This window comes from Macaca mulatta, chromosome 7 (assembly GCF_049350105.2).
Source record: "Macaca mulatta isolate MMU2019108-1 chromosome 7, T2T-MMU8v2.0, whole genome shotgun sequence".
Taxonomy (NCBI): Eukaryota; Metazoa; Chordata; class Mammalia; order Primates; family Cercopithecidae; genus Macaca; species Macaca mulatta.
In genome coordinates, this window is record NC_133412.1 from 18,531,854 (window position 1) to 18,552,294 (window position 20,441).

The 20,441-nt window shown below is 44.3% G+C and overlaps 1 protein-coding gene across 1 annotated transcript in view; it reads right to left on the minus strand.

The window, feature by feature from the left end:
- Positions 1-7,553: 7,553 nt before the first annotated feature.
- Positions 7,554-20,441, minus strand: part of EXD1 (exonuclease 3'-5' domain containing 1) — a 44,063-nt gene continuing 31,175 nt past the window's right edge. Inside the window, exons 10-12 of the mRNA XM_077939102.1 lie at positions 16,361-16,504; positions 14,801-14,992; positions 7,554-9,429 (exon numbers count right to left, since the gene is read on the minus strand). Of these exons, the coding sequence (XP_077795228.1) occupies positions 8,767-9,429; positions 14,801-14,992; positions 16,361-16,504 (999 nt within the window). The 3' untranslated portion in view covers positions 7,554-8,766. The remainder of the gene's footprint in view (positions 9,430-14,800; positions 14,993-16,360; positions 16,505-20,441) is intronic.

Sequence of the window (20,441 nt, forward strand, 5' to 3'; positions counted from 1 at the left end):
TCACTGCAACCTCTGCTTCCTGGGTTGAAGTGATTCTCCTGCCTCAGCTTCCCAAGTAGCTGGGATTACAGGCATGTGCCACCACACCCGGCTAATTTTTGTATTTTTAGTAGAGATGGGGTTTCACCATATTGGCCAGGCTGGTCTCGAATTCCTAACCTCAAGTGATCCACCCACCTTGACCTCCCAAAGTGCTAGGATTTACAGGTGTGAGCCACCACGCCCAGCCCCCTACCCTTTCTTCTTGAATCAGTTTTAGTAATTTGTGATTTTCAGTGAATTTGTCCATAAAACTAAGTTGTTCAACTTATGGGCATAGATAGCACTGTCTGTAGTATTCCTTTATCCTTTAAACATATGTAGAATCTAAAATGATAGCCCCTCTTTCATTCTTTGTTGTTGTTGCTCTTTCATTCTTCTTTTTTTTTTTTTTTTTTTTTTTTTGACACACAGTCTTGCTATGTCACCCAGGCTGGAGTGCAGTGGCATGAGCTCAGCTTACACTGCACCCACTGCCTCCTCGGTTCAAGCAATTCTCCTGCCCCAGCCTTGTGAGTAGCTGGGATTACAGGTGTGTGCCAGCATGCCTGGTTAATTTTTGTATTTTCAGTAGAGACAGGGTTTCACCATGTTGGCCAGGCTGGTCTCAAACTCCTGACCTCAAGCGATCCACCCGCCTTGGCCTCCCAAAGTGCTGGGATTACAAGTGTGACTCACCTCACCCTGCCCAGCTCTGAAGACATTTCAAAGTAACCTTTTATAATGAGTATGTTAACTTTTTTAGAGTTTCTATGATTAAGATATATATTATATGGCAGGGAGCAGTGGCTCACACCTATAATTCCAGCACTTTGGGAGGCCGAGGCGGGTGAATCACCTGAGGTCTGGAGTTTGAGACCAGCCTGACCAACACTGAGAAACTCTGTCTCTACTAAAAATACAAAATTAGCCGGGTGGGGTGGCGCTTGCCTGTAATACCAGCTACTTGGGAGGCTGAGGTAGGAGAATCACTTGAACCCAGGAGGCGGAGGTTGTAGTGAGCTGAGATCACACCATTGCACTCCAGCCTGGGCAACAAGAGCGAAACTCCATCTCAAAAAAAATAAAAAATAAAATAAAGATATACATAATATTATCCTTAGAGATTAGGAACATTTATCAGAATTCACATGTTCCTAATAGTTATGTTCTCATTAATTTTCACTGTATCCAATTCAGGTAATTTACCCAAAAAATGACAAGAAGCCTTTAAGATTTCTGGGTAAAGGCTGGGCACGGTGGCTCACACCTATAATCCTAGCACTTTTGGAGGCTGAGGTGGGCGGATCACCGGAGGTCAGGAGTTCAAGACCAGCCTGACCAACATGGAGAAACCTCGTCTCTACTAAAAATACAAAATTAGTGTGGTGGCACATGCCTGTAATCCCAGCTACTCAGGAGGCTGAGGCAGGAGAATAACTTGAACCTGGGAGGCAGAGGTACTGGTGAGCCGAGATCGTGCCATTGCACTCCAGCCTGGGCAACAGGAGTGAAACTCTGTCTAAAAAAAAAAAAAACAGAGGTTTCTGGGCAAAGAAGTTTGAATTTTTTTTTTTGTTTTTGTTTTTTTTGTTTTTAAGACAGAGACTCGCTCTGTCGCCAGGCTATATTACAGTGGCATGATCTCGGCTCACTGCAACTTCTGACTCCCTGGTTCAAGCGATTCTCGTGCCTCAGCCTCCCAAGTAGCTGGGATTACAGGCATGCTCCACCATACCCAGCTAATTTTTGTATTTTTAGTATAGACGAGGTTTCACCATATTGGCCAGACTGGTCCCAATCTCCTGACATTGTGATCCACCCGCCTCAGCCTCCCAAAGTACTAGGATTATAGGCCTGAGCCACCGCGCCAGCCAAGAAGTTTGAATTTTTAAAGTTACAAGTATGCCATGCCTCTCAAGAGAAAAATCTCATGCTCTTGACTGGGCATTGTGGCTCACGCCTGTAATCCCAGCAGTTTGGGAGGCTGAGGTGAGTAGATCGCTTGAGGTCAGGAGTTTGAGACCAGACTGGCTAACATGGTGAAGTCCTATCTCTACCAAAACTACAAAAACTCTCTGGGCGTGGTGGCGCATGCCTGTAATCCCAGCTACTCAGGAGGCTGAGGAGGGAGAATTGCTTCAATCTAGGAGGTAGAGGTTGCAGTGAGCCAAGATTGTTACTGCACTCCTGCCTGGGGGACAGAGGCCTTGCCACAAAAAAAAAAAAAAAAAAAAAAAGGCCGGGCGCGGTGGCTCAAGCCTGTAATCCCAGCACTTTGGGAGGCCGAGACGGGCGGATCACGAGGTCAGGAGATCGAGACCATCCTGGCTGACACAGTGAAACCCCATCTCTACTAAAAAATACAAAAAAACTAGCCGGGCGAGGTGGCGGGCGCCTGTAGTCCCAGCTACTTGGGAGGCTGAGGCAGGAGAATGGCGTGAACCCAGGAGGCGGAGCTTGCAGTGAGCCAAGATCAGGCCACTGCACTCCAGCCTGGGCGGCAGAGCGAGACTCTGTCTCAAAAAAAAAAAAAAAAAGAAAGAAAGAAAGAAAGAAAAAAGAAAAAAATCTCATGCTCTCAATGGTGATTATTACAAAAATTAGAGGTGGCAACATAATTGGTTAATGCTTTTAGAAAGCAACTTAGCAAGATCTGTAATAAACAAAAACAATTGTTAAAAACAAACTTTGATTTGCAAGTTCTAATATTGGATTTTCATTCTAACAAAATGATCCGAGATATGGAAAAAGCTTTATGCATGAAATCATTGGAAACAACCTGAACATACCCAAATAGTTAAATAAGCCATACTGTATCTTCTTAGGAATATTATGCAGTCATTAAAAATCTTTAGTTTGTGTAACAGCACAGGAAGGCATGTATGAGGCAGGAAAAATACACATGTATGATTACAACTATGTAGTGGGAAAAATGTCCTATCCATAGAGGCTGGAATTAACAAATATGTCAGCTGCTTTTTCCATTGGGTTAGAAAAATAAGTACATTTTTCTCTATTTTCCTGTATTTTTCAAATTCTATTTTATTGGGGTTTTTTTGTTGTTTTTTTTTTGAGGCGGAGTCTTGCTCTGTCGCCCATGCTGGAGTGCAGTGACCCAATCTCGGCTCACTGCAAGCTCCGCCTCCCAAGTTCCCACCATTCTCCTGCCTCAGCCTCCTGAGTAGCTGGGACTACAGGCGCCTGCCACCGCGCCCCGCTAATTTTTTTTGTATTTTTAGTAGAGACGGGGTTTCACCGTGGTCTCGATCTCCTGACCTTGTGATCCGCCCGCCTCGGCCTCCCAAAGTGCTGGGATTACAGGTGTGAGCCACCACGCCTGGCCTCTATTTTATTTTATTGCTTTTTTAGACACAGGATCTTGCCCTGTTGCCCAGGTTAGAGTGCAGTGTTATGATCCTAGCTCACGAGGCTCAAGCAATCTTCCCACCTTGGCCTCCCAAAGAGCTAGGATTGTAAGCATAAGCCACCATGCCCAGCCAGTTTCCAAATTCTATTGAATAGCATATTAATTTTAAAATGAAATATCTAGGCCAGGTGCAGCAGCTCACGCCTGTAATCCTAGCACTTTGGGAGGCAAAGGCAGGCGGATCACATGAGGTCAGGAGTTTGAGACTAGCCTGGCCCACATGGTAAAACCCTGTCTCTACTAAAAGTACAAAAATTAGCCATGTGTGTTGGTGCACACCTGTAATCCCAGCTACTCAGGAGGCTGAGGCAATATAATCGCTTGAACCTGAGAGGTGGAGGTTGCAGTGAGCCAAGATCACCCCACTGCACTGTGACCCAAGTGACAGAGCAAAATTCTGTCTCAAAAAGAAAGAAAGAAAGAGAGAGAGAGAGAGAGAGAGAGAGAGAGAGAAAGGAAGGAAGGAAGGAAGGAAAGGAAGGAAGGAAGGAAGGAAGGAAGGAAGGAAGGAAGGAAGGAAGGAAGGAAGGAAGGAAGGGAAGGAGGGAGGGAGGGAAGGAGGGAAGGAAGGAAGGAAGGAAGGAAGGAAAGAGGGAAGGAGGGAAGGAAGGAAGGTAGGAAGGAAGGAAGGAAGGAAGGAAGGAAGGAAGGAAGGAAGGAAGGAAGGAAGGAAGGATCTAATATATCTGGCCAGGTGCAGTGGCTCACACCTGTAATCCCAGCACTTTGGGAGGCCGAAGCCGAGGCTGGTGGTTCACCTGAGGTCAAGAGTTCAAGACCAGCCTGGCCAACATGGCAAAACCCCATCTCTACTAAAAATACAAAAATTAGTCGGGTCTGGTGGTACACGCCTGTAGTCCCAGCTACTCAGGAGGCTGAGGTGGGAGGATCACTTGAGCTTGGGAGGTGGAGGTTGCAGTGAACCGAGATTATGCCACTGCACTCCAGCCTGGGTGTCAGAGTGCGACCCTGTCTCAAAAAAAATACAAATAAAATAAATAAAAAATAAAATAGTGAAATGTTGGCTGTTACGATTTAAAATAAAAAAAATACATAATATAAAAAGCACAATAGAAAAATGCATAATATCAAATGATGAACCATCAAAACAGAAAAATACATATCAAAAGCACAACAATTGTATTTACAGTATAATTGTAATTGTGTTTAAAGTGTGTGTGTGTACGGTGGGAGAGAGAGAGGAAAGAAAAATATCAAAGTGCCAGGAAGGATCGTATAAAGTAGGGTTGTAGTTATTTTTTCTCTTATTTTCTAAATTTTCTGTAAGTTATTTGTGTTGCTTTTAAAATAAATATCTTTTTGACAAATTACTCATAGGGAGTCAATTGCACCCAGGCATCCCGCTTTACCCGAGGCCTCATCTCAGCTTGCTGCTGGGCGTGCCTTGTCTCAAAATGATAAGATGCCTATAGGGAATTAAAGTTCTATTGTGCCATAACCTATCAAGCTCTTAGGGGCAAAGCCGCTGCAGTGACTTTTCATACTATAGTTGAAAGAACGCGGCCGGGCGCGGTGGCTCAAGCCTGTAATCCCAGCACTTTGGGAGGCCGAGACGGGCAGATCATGAGGTCAGGAGATCGAGACCATCCTGGCTAACACGGTGAAACCCCGTCTCTACTAAAAAATACAAAAAACAAACTAGCCGGGCGAGGTGGCGGGCGCCTGTAGTCCCAGTTACTCGGGAGACTGAGGCAGGAGAATGGCGGGAACCCGGGAGGTGGAGCTTGCAGTAAGCTGAGATCTGGCCACTGCACTCCACCCTGGGCGACAGAGCAAGACTCCGTCTCAAAAAAAAAAAGAACGCCTGAATGGAACAAGAAGCCAAGAAACACTGGTTCCGTTTTCAGTTCTGCATTTTTGACCAGGGTGGTCATTTAACCTCCTTTCCTTTTTCAGATACTAAAAGGGTCAGATTACTTGTGAGTCTCTAATTATAGGTTATGTATAGAAAAGTCAGCCGAGTAGAGGAGATAAAGAAAATTAGTGGTAGACTAGAGCAAGACTCCAAGAGTCTGGGAAGCATGGGTTATGATCTCTCAGACTAGGAAAATACAGAGTAAGTAAAGAACTCAACAATGGGTCGAGACAAAAGTGCAGGGTTTCCCAAAAGGTAGACAAGAAATCTGGGTAATGGGGCAGGGCACTAGCAACAGGTCTTGCGTTAACAGGAATTTTTTTAGACTCTATCTAGCAAAGAACAGAAATTCATGGTAAATTCATAGAATTTGGGTAGGCACTCCAGGCTGGGATTAACATGTAGAGAAAAATGCTGTTTTGGGTATAGATGAGTGTTTCACTTGAGAGAATACTGTAACGAAGCCCAAAAGGCTCATTTAGTTTGGGGAGTCAGTAGTTCTCAAACACACTGTCCAGTATAACTTTTTTTCCTTTTTTTTTTTTTTTTTTTTAGACGTTATCTCGCTCTGTCGCCCAGGCTGGAGTCCAGTGGTGCGATCTTGGCTCACTGCAACCTCCACCTCCTGGGTTCTAGCGATTCTCCCGCCTCAGCCTCCTGAAAAGCTGGGACTACAAGTGCGTGCCACCACGCTTGGTTTTTTTTTTTTTTTTTTAGATGGAGCCTCGCTCTTGTCACCCAGGTTGGAGTGCAGTGGCATGATCTTAGCTCACTGCAACCTCCACCTTCCTGGTTCATATGATTCTCTCACTTCAGCTTCCTGAGTAGCTGGGATTACAGGTGCCTGCCAGCATACCTGGCTAATTTTTGTATTTTTAGTAGACAAAGGGATTCACCACGTTGGCCAGTCTGGTGTCAAAGTCCTGACCTCGATTGATCTGCCTGCCTCGCCTCCCAAAGTTCTGGGATTACAGACATGAGCCACTGCGCCTGGCTTTTTTTTTTCCGATAAGAGTCTCACTCTGTTGCCCAGGCTGTAGTGCAGTGGTGCCATGTCAACTCAGTGCAACCTCCACCTCCCAGGTTCAAGTGATTCTCCTGCCTCAGCCTCCTAAGTAACTGGGATTACTTGTGCGCTATCACACCTGGCTACTTTTTGTATTTTTTGTAGAGACAGAGTTTCACCATGTTGGCCAGGCTGGTCTCCAACTCCTGACCTCAGGTGATTCATCTTCCTCAGCCTCCCAAAGTGCTGGGATTACAGGCATGAGCCACCATGCTGGGCCGGAAAAATCCTTTTTATAACATGAGGGGTACTATGTTGTACTTTCTTTTTTTTTTTTTTTTCTTTTTTGAGATGGAGTTTCGTTCTGTCGCTCAGGCTGGAGTGCAGTGGCGTGATCTCAGCTCACTGCAACCTCTGCCTCCTGGGTTCAAGCAATTCTTCTGCCTCAGCCTGGAATTACAAGGCGCTGGAATTACAGGCGCATGCCACCACGCCTGGCTAATTTTTGTATTTTTAGTAAAGACAGTGTTTCACCATCTTGGCCAGGCTGGTCTCAAACTCCTGACCTCGTGATCCACCCGCCTCGGCCTCCCAGAGTGCTGGGATTACAGGTGTGAGTCACCGTGCCCACCCTGAGGGGTACTACATTGTACCTTTTTTTCCATTTTTTTTTTTTTTTACATTGTACTTTATAGCATGTATGTATATATGTTATGAGTAGCAACTGAATGATCTTGTGGCTCACCTGAGGTCAGGAGTTCAAGACCAGCAACTGAGTGGTTCTGTTAAGAAGCCAAATGAAGTTCAAAAATTTTACAGGAATCCATGCCTTTTGCAGAGTTAACCTCGATTGACCACATTCTGGGCTCAACCTGGAGATGCATTCACCAGAGATAAACCAGTAACTACTCTGGCCCCAAGTGACTTTCTAAACTAAGTATAAGGTGAGACAAGGCAACTGCAGGGCTGAACCGACTGCCCTTAGGCCTGCCTTAATCTTAAACTCAGATTAGATCTGGGTTCCGGAGTTTGGAAAGGCATAGCAATTCTCTCAGTGGCACTCAGAATCAACCAGTGCAGACAAGGATGCTCCTGATCTTACATTGTTCCTAAGTGCAAAAAGAGTAAGAGTCGAATCACAGATTTATAAACTGGACTCTGGACCTAGAAATCCAGACATTTCTTTCCACCCTGACCCAATTAAGAAAAGTGAGAGATTGTTCTTTTTAAGTAGAATATGCCAAAACAGGTTTATTGGTTATTTTACACAAAAGAACGTGAGCAATTTGCAAGCATTCAATACTTTAAAAGGCTCAATACAAGCTGCCTTCCTTTCAACCTAAGAAAGTATACTAACTCCAGGCAAATAGAATGGAGTCAGATTTCAAGTTTATACAACAGACAGACTAAAAAGAAACCCAGGGTTCCTGCTTTGTTAGGAAAATGGACAAAACCAGCTAAAAGTAAAGGAAATAAAAACAAATTAAAAGATATTGGCTGGGCACGGTGACTCATACCTGTAATCCCAGCAATTTGGAAGGCCAAGGCGGGTGGACCACGAGGTCAGTCAGGAGTTCGAGACCAGCCTGGCCAACATGGTGAAACCCTGTCTCTACTAAAAATACAAAAATTAGCCAGGCGTGGTGGTGGGCACCTGCAATCCCAGCTACTCGGGGGGCTGAGGCAGGAGAATCGCTTGAACCCGGGAGGCGGAGGTTGCAGTGAGCAGAGATCATACCACTGCACTCCAGCCTGGGCGACAGAGCGAGACTCCATCAAAAAATAAATAAATAAAACAAAAATTAAATTATTGATTCCTATAATATTAACTATTTGCCTAAGAGACAGACAAAACATACAACATTCAAACATAAAGTTAATAACATATTTTAGAAAGGAAAAAAGTGGCTACTCCAGGCACACTGCCTATGGTGTAGCCCTGCTCCACAAGGAGCGGTAAAAAAAATAAATAAATAAAACCAATAAATAAATAAAAAAGAAAAAAAGTACTGGTAAAATTATCAGGTACCAATTTTTAAAATGGATCATTAATAGTTTTACCAGCTCCCTTCAGAGGAATCTGCAAGTCAAGAAGCAAAACAAAATTTGAAAATGATGGTGTCTTCCTGACACTAAGCCCAAGATTTTTCCTTTCTTCAAATCCTCTAAACCCAAATTATGAGAAATAATGCACTCTGGTCACTGAGAACATTTCTACACAGTGACATAATCAGAAATTATACTTCTTCCATCATTTAACTTATTCATTCTCATTCTCTGCATACCTGGAACACAGGAGTAAGCAAGAGGATATAATTTTCCCCTGTGACTGAAGCATTACTACATTTACAACATGAGGAACGTGGGCACTGTGGAAGGCCCTGATGGCAAAGGAAATATGCCACCTGCATGGCCTTAAGAACAAACTGCACATCTCTAAGGCAGAGTTAGAAAAGGATTTATCCAGGAATCGATCTTCTCCAAGGCTGGACAAGGAGGGAGTGTGGAAAGCACAGCATTTTTTATAGGATAAAAGGTGTCACTTGGAGACATTCTGGTTTCCTGAGAAAAGGAAGACATTGAAACAGCCTGTTTTGTGCATTTTAAATCTTCCTTGTTTTCCACCATCAATAACTGTTCTATCTCCTCTTTCAAAGATAAACTTGCCTGCAACTCATGTTTGGGTGTCATAAAGTGTTCTTTCTGAGTTATTCTCTGGTCCTCTGACCCCTTTGACTCAGAGCAAATGAGTTTGTTACTGGAATCCTCACTGGTTTCCCCTTCCTCTATGGGAGGCAGATGCTGAGGCTTTGTAGCTTGTTTATTCAAAGATTCTTCTTTCAGTAAATTCACATCCCCATGAAAGTCTTGAGATGTAAAACTTGGAGCTTTATCTATCCTAAAATTTTTACCAAATAAGAAGCCTTTGACTTTCTCCTCTTTCCCTGCTCTCTCTATCACTAATTTCTTTGGCTGTAGCACTGTCCTTATTAGGAGCCCCTGTGCATTCACCCTGTATTCTCTTGCAGCTTTCTCCCTGCGCTGCTTCTGGAAGTCCTTGAGTTGAAGCAGTTCCTCTGGCAGCTCCATACATGTAGGCTAAGAAGAGAAAGCAAACACAAGTTTATTGTAACTAAACTTCTGAATTTGGTACTTAAAATCACTTTTTTTTTTTTTTTTTGAGACAGAGTGTCCCTCTGTCACCAGGCTGGAGTGCAGTGGGGCGATCTCAGCTCACTGCAACCTCTGATTCCCTGGTTCAAGCAGTTCTCCTGCCTTAGCTTCTCAAGTAGCTGGGATTAGAGGCATGCGCCACCCTGCCCAGGTAATTTTTTTTTTTTTTTTTTTTTGAGACAGAGTCTCCCTCTGTTGCCCAGGCTGAAGTGCAGTGGTGTGATCTGGGATCACTGCAAGATACGCCTCCTGGGTTCAGGCCATTCTCCTGCCTCAGCCTCCCAAGTAGCTGGGACTACAGGCGCCTGCCACCACGCCCAGCTAATTTTTTTTTGTTTGTTTTAATAGAGACGGGGTTTCACTGCATTAGCCAGGATGGTCTTGATCTCCTGACCTCGTGATCCACCTGACTCGGCCTCCCAAAGTGCTGGGATTACAGGCGTGAGCCGCTGCACCCAGCCATGCCCAGGTAAATTTTGTATTTTAGTAGAGATGGGGTTTCACCATGTTAGCCAGGATGGTCTCGATCTCCTGACCTCATGATCAGCCAGCCTGCCTTGGCCTCCCAAAATGCTGGAATTATAGTCGTGAGCCACTGCGCCTGGCCTGAAATCACTTCTATTGTACCAAATGGTAATTGGTAAATGAGAGTCTATTCAAATGTGTTCATATAGCACCCTCTGGTGTCTTCAATTATAGTAGTATCATTTTTCCAGTAATTTCAATATTTTGAAAAGGGAATGAATCCATAGGGCTGTGTGTCTGTTTGTGTATGCACGCATGTAAAAACATTATACAGGAAAAGTCAGTCTCCCTTCCAACCTGGCCTCAGCTGCCTTAGCAGGTACATCTTCTTAGAGCAGTTTCTTGTATTATCTCCCAAAGATAGTCTACCTGATCATATACATATATTTTTTTTCATTGGATTACATTTTTATTTTCCTACAAATTTTTATTTTGTTAACTCTTTCAGGTTTGGGGGAGGTTTTTTTTGTTTTTTTGTTTTTTTTTTTTTTTTTAGACAGGGTCTTGCTCTGTTGCCTAGGCTGGAGTGCAACGGTGCAATCATGGCTCACTGTAACCTCTAACTCCTGGCCTTTAGTGATCCTCTTGCCTCAGCCTCCTGAGTAGCTGGAAGCACAGGTGCATGCCACCACACTTTGCTAATTTTTGTGGGGTTTTTTTGAGACAAGGCCTTGTTCTGTCACCCAGGCTGAAGTACAGTGGTGTGATCATGGTTTACTGCAATCTCCACCTGCTGGGCTCAACCAATCCTCCCACCTCAGCCTCCGCCACTCAGAGTAGCTGGAACTTCAGGTGTGTGCCACCACGCCTGGCTAATTTTTAATTTTTTTGTAGAGACAGGGTTTCACTACGCTGGCCAGGCTGGTCTTGAACCCCTGGGCTCAAGCGATCCTCCCACCTCAGCCTTCCAAAGTGCTGGGATTATAGGCATAAGCCACCACACCTGGCCTCTGATTATGTTTTTTTAGCTGCTTATATGGATATCAAAAAGCTAGTAATTTTTACATTTGTACCCAGGCACTTTATAAATTGGCTTTTTGTTTGTGGTAGTCTTTTTCAGTTGTTCCTTCTTAGTTTTTAGTTGTATAATTGGCAAGTCATAATTCCGATTCCTTTTTTCGATTTTCATAGCTCACATTTTATTTTCTAATTTCACTGGCTAATAGCTTCAAAAATGCTAAAATAGTGGTGAGAGTCACAATTTTTGTACTATTCCTGATATTAGTGTTCTCAAACAAATATGTAGTCTTCTCTCTTGAGATACTTTCCATATCCATGGGTTCTGCATCCATGGATTCAACCAATTGTAGATTGCAATAGTCAGGAAAAAGTGGTTCACACCTGTAATCCCAGCACTTTGGGAGGCTGAGGTGGGCAGATCACTTGAGGTCAGGAGTTCCAGACCAGCCTGACCAGCATGGCCAAATCCCATCTCTACTAAAAATACAAAAATTAGCTGAGTGTGGTAGCACATGCTTGTAATTTCAGCTACTCAGGAGGCTGAGGGAGGAGAATCACTTGAACTCAGGAGGTGGAGGTTGCAATGACCCAGGTTGTACCACTGCACTCCAGCCTGGGTGACAGAGCAAGACTCTGTCTCAAAAAAAAAAAAAAAAAAAAAAAAAAAAAAAAAAAAAAGGATGGCTGCATTGGAAATGATTATGTACAAACTTGTTTTTTCATTTCATTATTCCATAAACAATGCAATATGACAACTATGTACATAGCATTTACATTGTATTAGCTATTATAAGTAATCTAAGAATGATTTAAAGTATAGGGAAAGATATGATAGTGAAAAACGAAAAAATGCTGCTGCACATTTCCATATAACCTATACATATCCTCCCCTATACTTTAAATCATCCTTACATTTCATATAAGGGACATACATTTTATCCATACATTTCTTTTTTTTTTTTTAGGAGATGGAGTTTTGCTCTTGTCGCCCAGGCTGGAGTACAATGGTGCAATCTTGGCTCACTGCAACCTCCACCTCCTGGGTTCAAGCGATTCTCCTGCCTCAGCCTCCTGAGTAGCTGGGATTACAGGCATGCACCACCATGCCCAGCTAATTTTTGTATTATTAGTAGAGACAGGATTTCACCATGTTGGCCAGTCTGTTTTCAAACTCCCGTGCCCAAGGTATCTGCCCGCCTTGGCCTCCCAAAGTGCTGGGATTACAGGCATGAGCCACCACGCCCGGCTCATCCATATGTTTCATATAATCATCCTTACATTTCACATAAGGGACTTGACATCATGGGTTTTGGAATCCATGGGGGATCCTGGAACCAATCCCCCACAGATACTAAGAGATGACTGTATATATTTTATTGGGTTAGAAAAGTTACCATCTATTCCAACTGTGACCAATAATGCATGTAGAATATTACAATTTATAAGATAATCATAAGACTTTCTTGGCTCTACTGAAATGGAGAATCTTGTCACACTGAACCATGCTTACAACTAGAATCCAGTGACACATTAAAAATAATAACATATATAGGGTTCATATAAAAAATGCTAGTATTAGGCTGGGCGCAGTGGCTCACGCCTGTAATCCTAGCATTTTTTTTTTTTTTTTTGAGACGGAGTCTCGCTCTGTCGCCCAGGCTGGAGTACGGTGGCCGGATCTCAGCTCGCTGCAAGCTCCACCTCCCAGGTTCACGCCATTCTCCTGCCTCAGCCTCCCGAGTAGCTGGGACTACAGGCGCCCGCCACCTCGCCCGGCTAATTTTTTTGTATTTTTTAGTAGAGACGGGGTTTCACTGTGCTAGCCAGGATGGTCTCGATCTCCTGACCTCGTGATCCGCCCGTCTCGGCCTCCCAAAGTGCTAGGATTACAGGCGTGAGCCACCGCGCCCGGCCCCTTTTTTTTTTTTGAGACAGTCATTGTTAATATTCATAGTATGCTTGAAAAATGATTGAAATTCTCAATTTAATAGTTTAAGCTTTTCCTTTTTTTTCTTTTCTTTCTTTTTTTTTTTTTTTTTTGAGACAGAGTCTTGCTCTGTCACCCAGGCTGGAGTACAGTGGTGTGATCTCAGCTCACTGCAACCTCCACCTCCCGGGTTCAAGCTGTTCTCCTGCCTCAGCCTCCTGAGTAGCTGGGATTACAGGCATGTGGCACCACACCTGGTTCATTTTTTGTATTTTTAGTTGAGATGGGATTTCATCATGTTGGCCAGGCTGGTCTCGAACTCCTGACCTCAGACGTATAGTTTTTTTATATCTCTCTCCTGCATAAGAATAAATATGGGTGGCCGGGTGCGGTGGCTCATGCCTGTAATCTCAGCACTTTGGGAGGCCGAGGTGGGTGGATCACAAGGTCAGCAGATTGAGACCACAGTGAAACCCCATCTCTACTAAAAAATACAAAAAAAAAAAAAAAAAAAAACTTAGCCAGGCGTGGTGGTGGGCACCTGTAATCCCAGCTACTTGGAAGGCTGAGACAGGAGAATGGCTGAACCCGGGAGGCAGAGCTTGCAGTGAGCCAAGATTGTGCCACTGCACTCCAGCCTAGGCAACAGAGCAAGACTGCATCTCAAAAAAAAAAAAAAAAAAGAGAGAATAAATATGGAGGCCAGGCACAGTGGCTTATGCCTGTAATCCCAGCACTCTGGGAGGCCGAGGCAGGCTAATCACCTAAGGTCAGGAGTTCAAGACCAGCCTGGCCAACATGGTAAAACCCCGTCTCTACTAAAAATACAAAAATTAGCCGGGCATGGTGGCAGGTGCCTGTAATCCCAGCTACTTGGGAGGCTGAGGCAGGAGAATTCCTTGAACCCAGGAGGCTGAGGCTACAGTGAGCTGAGATCATACCACTGCATTCCAGCCTGGGTGACAGAGCGAGACTGCATCTCAAAAAATAAAAATAGGCTGGGCATTGCCGGGCGCGGTAGCTCAAGCCTGTAATCCCAGCACTTTGGGAGGCCGAGACGGGTGGATCATGAGGTCAGGAGATCGAGACCATCCTGGCTAACACAGTGAAACCCCATCTCTACTAAAAAATACAAAAAAAACTAGCCGGGTGAGGTGGCAGGCGCCTGTAGTCCCAGCTACTCCGGAGGCTGAGGCAGGAGAATGGCGTGGACCTGGGAGGCGGAGCTTGCAGCGAGCTGAGATCCGGCCACTGCACTCCAGCCTGGGCTACAGAGCGAGACTTCATCTCAAAAAAAAAAAAAAAAAAAAAAAAAAAAAATTGGCTGGGCGTGGTAGCTCACACCTATAATCCCAGCACTTTGGGAGGCCAAGGTGGGCGTATCACGAGGTCAGGAGTTTGAGAACAACCTGGCCAACATGGTGAAACCCCGCCTCTACTAAAAATACAAAAATTAGCTGGGCGTGGTGGCAGGTGCCTGTAATCCCAGCTACTCAGGAGGCTGAGGCAGGAGAATCACTGGAACCCAAGAGGTGGAGTTTTCAGTGAGCTGAGATCACGTCATTGTACTCCAGCCTGGGTGACAGAGTGAGACTCCGTCTAAAAAAAATAAATAAATAAATAAAATAAAATAAAAATAAAAAAATAAACATGGAAATATTAAACTTACCCATTCTTAGACAGAAATATTTCCTGGAAACCTAACTTAATATTATAAAAAGGTGAGGGGATGGATCATGCCCAAGCTGTTGCCCCTTCAAGAGTATTTATCACCAAGTTGGCCCCATAAAAACTATTGCAGCTATGAAGAAAGGGTGTCACTGCGTCTGCCTTCCTTGAGAAGAAGGCAGAAAGGAGGTCCTGAAGACAGACAGCTGCACCTACCTCGGTGCCTCCAAGCCGGTCTGCAGACCCTTCACGATACGTGTTTAGGTAACCATCCACCAGGGTGGTTAGGTCAGACATCATCTCATCTAGGAGTGCCAAGCGAAGGGGTAACAGGTAGGTAGCTTCCAGGGCCAAAATTTTCAGTAAAGAGGGTGACACAGGTCGGATGAACCACACTTCTGGATTTTCCTGGAGACAATAAAACAATTTCCTCTGAATAGTAAGCAAGACTTTAAAGAAAATAATTGTTTAAGGCCGGGCGCAGTGGCTCACGCCTGTAATCCCAGCACTTTGGGAGGCCGAGACGGGCGGATCACAAGGTCAAGACATCGAGACCATCCTGGCTAACATGGTGAAACCCCATCTCTACTAAAAATACAAAAATTAGCCGGGTGTGGTGGCGCGTGCCTGTAGTCTCAGCTACTCAGGAGGCTGAGACAGGAGAATCGCTTTAACCCAGGAGGCAGAGGTTGCGGTGAGCTGAGATCGCCCCACGGCACTCCAGCCTGATGACAGAGTGAGACTCAAGAAAAGAACTGTTTAAAGTGTTGCTTAATTTAAGACACTATTGTTTTCTTCTATTATTACCTTCTACTTTCACACTATTGATAGCCTTTGAGCATACACACGCTTTGCACACATACTCCTACATTAACAGTGTGTGCGTAACAGAGAAAGAGCAGGGTAGAGGTTGGTCAATCAAGACTTCTCAAAGCCAGAGGCAGCAAACTTGATTATGTGAACAGAACTGCAGCCAATACAATTATGACCTAAGAGCAGGGTAGAGGTTGGTCAATCAAGACTTCTCAAAGCCAGAGGCAGCAAACTTGATTATGTGAACAGAACTGCAGCCAATACAATTATGACCTAAGTTTGCATGCAAGGATGTCAGAAGCTAAAGAAAATTTACTTTACTTTGGGAGAAATAACTAGGGTGATTTTTGGTTCCATTGCCTTGATCCAAATTCTCACAAAAATTTCCCCCGTCACAGCTAGAAAATGTATTTAAAAGTGCTTATTTTATTTATTTATTTATTATTTTTTGAGACGGAGTCTCACTCGGTTGCCCAGGCTGGAGTGCAGTGGCGCGATCTCAGCTCACTGCAATGTCCGCTGCCCCTGCCCCCAACTCCGGGTTCAAGCGATTCTCCTGCCTCCGCCTTCCGAGTGGCTGAGATTACAGACGCCTGCCACAATGCCCAGCTAATTTTTGTATTTTTAGTAGAGATGAGATTTCACCATGTTAGTCAGGCTGGTCTTGAACTCCTGACCTCAGTTAATCTGCCCACCTCAGCCTCCCAAAGTGCTGGGATTACAGGCGTGAGCCACTGAGCCCGGCCTAAAAGTGCTTTTTAATTGAGAGCCAGCAAATCTGGATCCTGGCTTTTATCCACTTGAGACCAGATATAAACTATTCCCATTTGGCACAGTTAAGATTTTGGCAATGTTCATATGAGTACATGGCAGCTGTCATTTTTCTATATAACAGGCTGATAATACAGCTCAGAAAACACTTGAAAAAAGATAATGTCATACACGACATCCTCTAACACTCACCTGAATCAGTTTTTGTCTCTTTTCTAGAAAGGAGAGATATTTAGGGGCTACTTTAAGGTGTTTGATTAAACTCTCCTGCAAAGTAGTGATGCAGTTTGGAAGATAGCCACCCGTTTCCATGGAAAACTGAAGTACATCTGCTACCTGTGGTATTTTAAAAAGACAAACAGAGCAGTTGAATATATACAGAGAGCTATCTCATGCCAGAAATATATTTAGAGAAATGTCTAAATAACATTTTCCCCAAGGACCCACACAATAGACCATGTCATCAGGAAATTTAAAGTTGTTCAGTCAACTTAATCTGAAAAATGGGGGAAAAAAAAACAGAATAAAAGCTCAATTTTTTTTTTTTTTTTTAAGGTGGAGTCTTGCTCTGTCACCCAGGCTGGAGTGCAGTGGTGTGATCTCAGCTCACTGCAACCCCCACCTTCCAGGTTCAAGCAATTTTCCTGCCTCAGCCTCCCAAGTAGCTGGGACTACAGGTGCAAGCTATGACGCCTGGCTAATTTTCAACTTTTTTTTTTTTTTTTTTTTTTAGAGACAGGGTCTTGCTATGTTGTCCAGGCTGGAGTGCAGTGGCTATTCACAGGCAGGATTCCACTACTGATGAGCACAGGGGTTCTGACCTGTTCCATGTCTGACCTGGGCTCGTTCACCCTTACTTAGGCAACCTGGTGGTTTTCCCCGCTCCTGGGAGGTCACCACATGGATGCCAATCTTAGTACAGGCATCCAATCAGCACAGCGCCCTACAGTCCAAAACTCCTTAGCTCAAGCAATCCTCCCACCTCAGCCTCCATAGTAACCATGACTACAGGCACAAGCCATCACACCCAGCAACCCAACTTTACTGTGTTCTTATCTACTTTCTTTTTTCTTTTTCTGAGACGGGTCTTCCTCTGTCGCCCAGAGCTGGAGTGCAATGGTGTGATCTCAGCTCACTGCAACCTCCACCTCCTGGATTCAAGCAATTATCCTGCCTCAGCCTCCTGAGTAGCTGTGATTACAGGTGTGCGCCACCATGCCTGGATGATTTTTGTATTTTTACCAGGGTTTCACCATGTTGGCCAGGATAGTCTTGATCTCTTGACCTTGTGATCCGCCCGCCTTGGGTTCCCAAAGTGTTGGGATTACAGGCATGAACCACTGCGCCAGGTCTTTTTTTTTTTTTTTTTTTTTTTTGATATAGGGTCTTGCTCTATCTCCCAGGCTGGAGTACAATGCCACAATTATGGCTCATTGCAGCCTCAATCTTCCAGGTTCAAGGGATCCTCCCGCCTCAGCCTCCAAGTAGCTAGGGCTACAGGCACATCCCACTATGCCTGGCTAGTATTCTTAAACTTTTTTGTAGAGACAAGGTCTCGCTACATTGTTCAGGCTGATCTCAAATTCCTGGGCTCAAGCAATCCCCCTGTCTCCGCCTCCCAAAGTCTTGGGATTATAGGCGTGAGCCACTGCCCCTAATTTTTTTTTTCTCCTTGTTTTATAATACCTGCCTGCCTTATGGTTGTTTATTAGTCTTTGTTACCCTTTAGGGAATGAAGAAAGGGAGATAAAATTCAAGAATTATTTTTAGTGGGCTGAGAATGCATTCCTATAGTCCCAGCGAGTTGGGAGCTGAACCAGGAGGATCTCTTGAGCTCAGGAGTTCAGGGCCAGCATGGGCAACATAGTGAGACTCCATTTCTGGGAGGAAAACAGATGGGCCTGGCATGTTGGCTCACACCTGTAATCCCGGCACTTTGAGAAGCCAAGGCTAGAGGACTGTTTGAGGTCGGGAGTTCAAGACCAGCCTGGACAACATAGAGAGATCCCATATATTAAAAAAAAATTAAAAATCAGCCAGGCATGGTGGTGTGTGCCTGTAGTCCCAGCTACTTGGGAGGCTGAAGTGGGAGGACGGCTTGAGCCCAGGACTTTGAGGCCTCACTAGCAGAGAGCTATGATCATGCCACTGCACTCCAGCCTGGGCAACAGAGCCAGACCTTGTCTCAGAAAAAAAAAAATTACTTTTATTATCTACTGGTAACCAGGAAAATTTTATAAGAAAACCTAATAAAATAAATAATTAAAAGTATTTATCTATGTGTGGTAGGCTGGCCAATGGCCCCCAAAGATAACTACTTCATAAGCACTGGAACCTGTGAATGTTATCTTACATGCAAAGGGGACTTTACAGCTGGGATTAAGTTAAGGATTTTGAAATGAGATTATCCTGAATTATCCAGGTAGTCCCTAAATGGAATGACAAGTGATTTTTTTTTTTTTTTTTTTTTGAGACGGAGTCTCGCTCTGTCGCCCAGGCTGGAGTGCAGTGGCCGGATCTCAGCTCACTGCAAGCTCCGCCTCCTGGGTTCATGCCATTCTCCTGCCTCAGCCTCCCGAGTAGCTGGGACTACAGGCGCCCGCCACCTCGCCCGGCTAGTTTTTTGTATTTTTTAGTAGAGACGGGGTTTCACCATGTTAGCCAGGATGGTCTCGATCTCCTGACCTCGTGATCCACCCGTCTCGGCCTCCCAAAGTGCTGAGATTACAGGCTTGAGCCACCGCGCCCGGCCTGACAAGTGATTTTTTTTTAATTTTTTTTTTTTTTTTTTTTTTTTTTTGTGGCACAGAGTGTCGCTCTGTCACCCAGGCTGGAGTGCAGTGGTGCGATCTCGGCTCACTGCAAGCTCTGCTTCCTGGGTTCACACCATTCCCCTGCCTCAGCCTTCCGAGTAGCTGGGACTACAGGCACCTGCCACCACTATGACTGGCTAATTTTTTGTATTTTTAGTAGAGATGAGGTTACACTGTGTTAGCCAGGATGGTCTCGATCTCCTGAACTCGTGATCCACCCGCCTTGGCCTCCCAAAGTGCTGGGACTACAGGCGTGAGCCACTGCGCCCGGCCTGACAAGTGATTTTTTTTTAAGAGTGAGGCAGAAGGAGATTTTACTACAGTCAGAGGAGAAGGTGATGTGATGATGGAAGCAGGGATTACAGTGATGCACTTTGAAAATGGAGGAAGGGGCTACAAGCCAAGGAATACAAGTGGCTGCTAGAAGCTGAAAAAGGCAAGAAAACTCACTCTCTCTTCAGAAGAGCTTCTAGAATAAACCAGCCATGCAAGACACCTTGACTTTAGCCTAGTGAAAATGATTCAAGATTTCTGACCCCTAAAACAATAAAATAATAAATTTGCATTGTTTTGGGCCACTAAATTTGTGGTGATTTGTCACAGCAGCAATAAGAAACTAATACACTGTTATAGAAAAACAAATTGGTGAAAATTCTGCTTCTTGGACTATGTAACTCTAAAAAGAAAAACATGAACAGATATGCCAAGGTCTTCATTAGACAATACGTATAAGATCTAATCAAGAAGCCTAATGTCCTCAAGGAAACAAACAGCAATTATGTTAGATTTTGGAGTAAGCATAAAAGCAATCCCTACTAAGTGAAACATCCTGAAAGAAGGCACAAAGGAAGAGGTAAGTGAGAAATGGCAGCAAATTCATTATGAGTAGATATACAAACAGAAAAAGTGAACCAAATATAGTAACATAAAATTGAACTTTTAGAGATTGCTGCTCAAAAATAATTGGCCAACTCATTAGTTCAATTTCTCTCCAAAGGCTCTAAGCTTGCATAATCAAGATTTCCCTTTCCTGTCATTAACCTAAAAGACTAGAAGAACTTGAAGAAAACATAATTAAAACTAGTGGTTTTACTGTTCTCACAGTCAAACCAGAAACCCAGATCAGCTCTAAGAGCTAGTAGAGGTTCATGCCTTTACTTGGGTGGCTGAGGCAGGAGGATGGCTTGAGAGCAAGAGTTTGAGACTAGCTTGGGCAACACAGTAAGACTCCACTTCCAAATAATAATAATAATAATAACAACAACAACAACAATGGCTAATAGAATCTAGGGATTTATCATTTCTCTAAGGTCCCCTAGATGACAGACAAATTATATCACTTCAGGCTGTTTGGGGCCCACATAGACTTGGGGGGGGGCATACGCAGGATGACCTGTACCCCTGAGCTAGATGTCAGCTTGCCTTAATTGTTACATATGTGGTAAAGGCAGATATGTGAT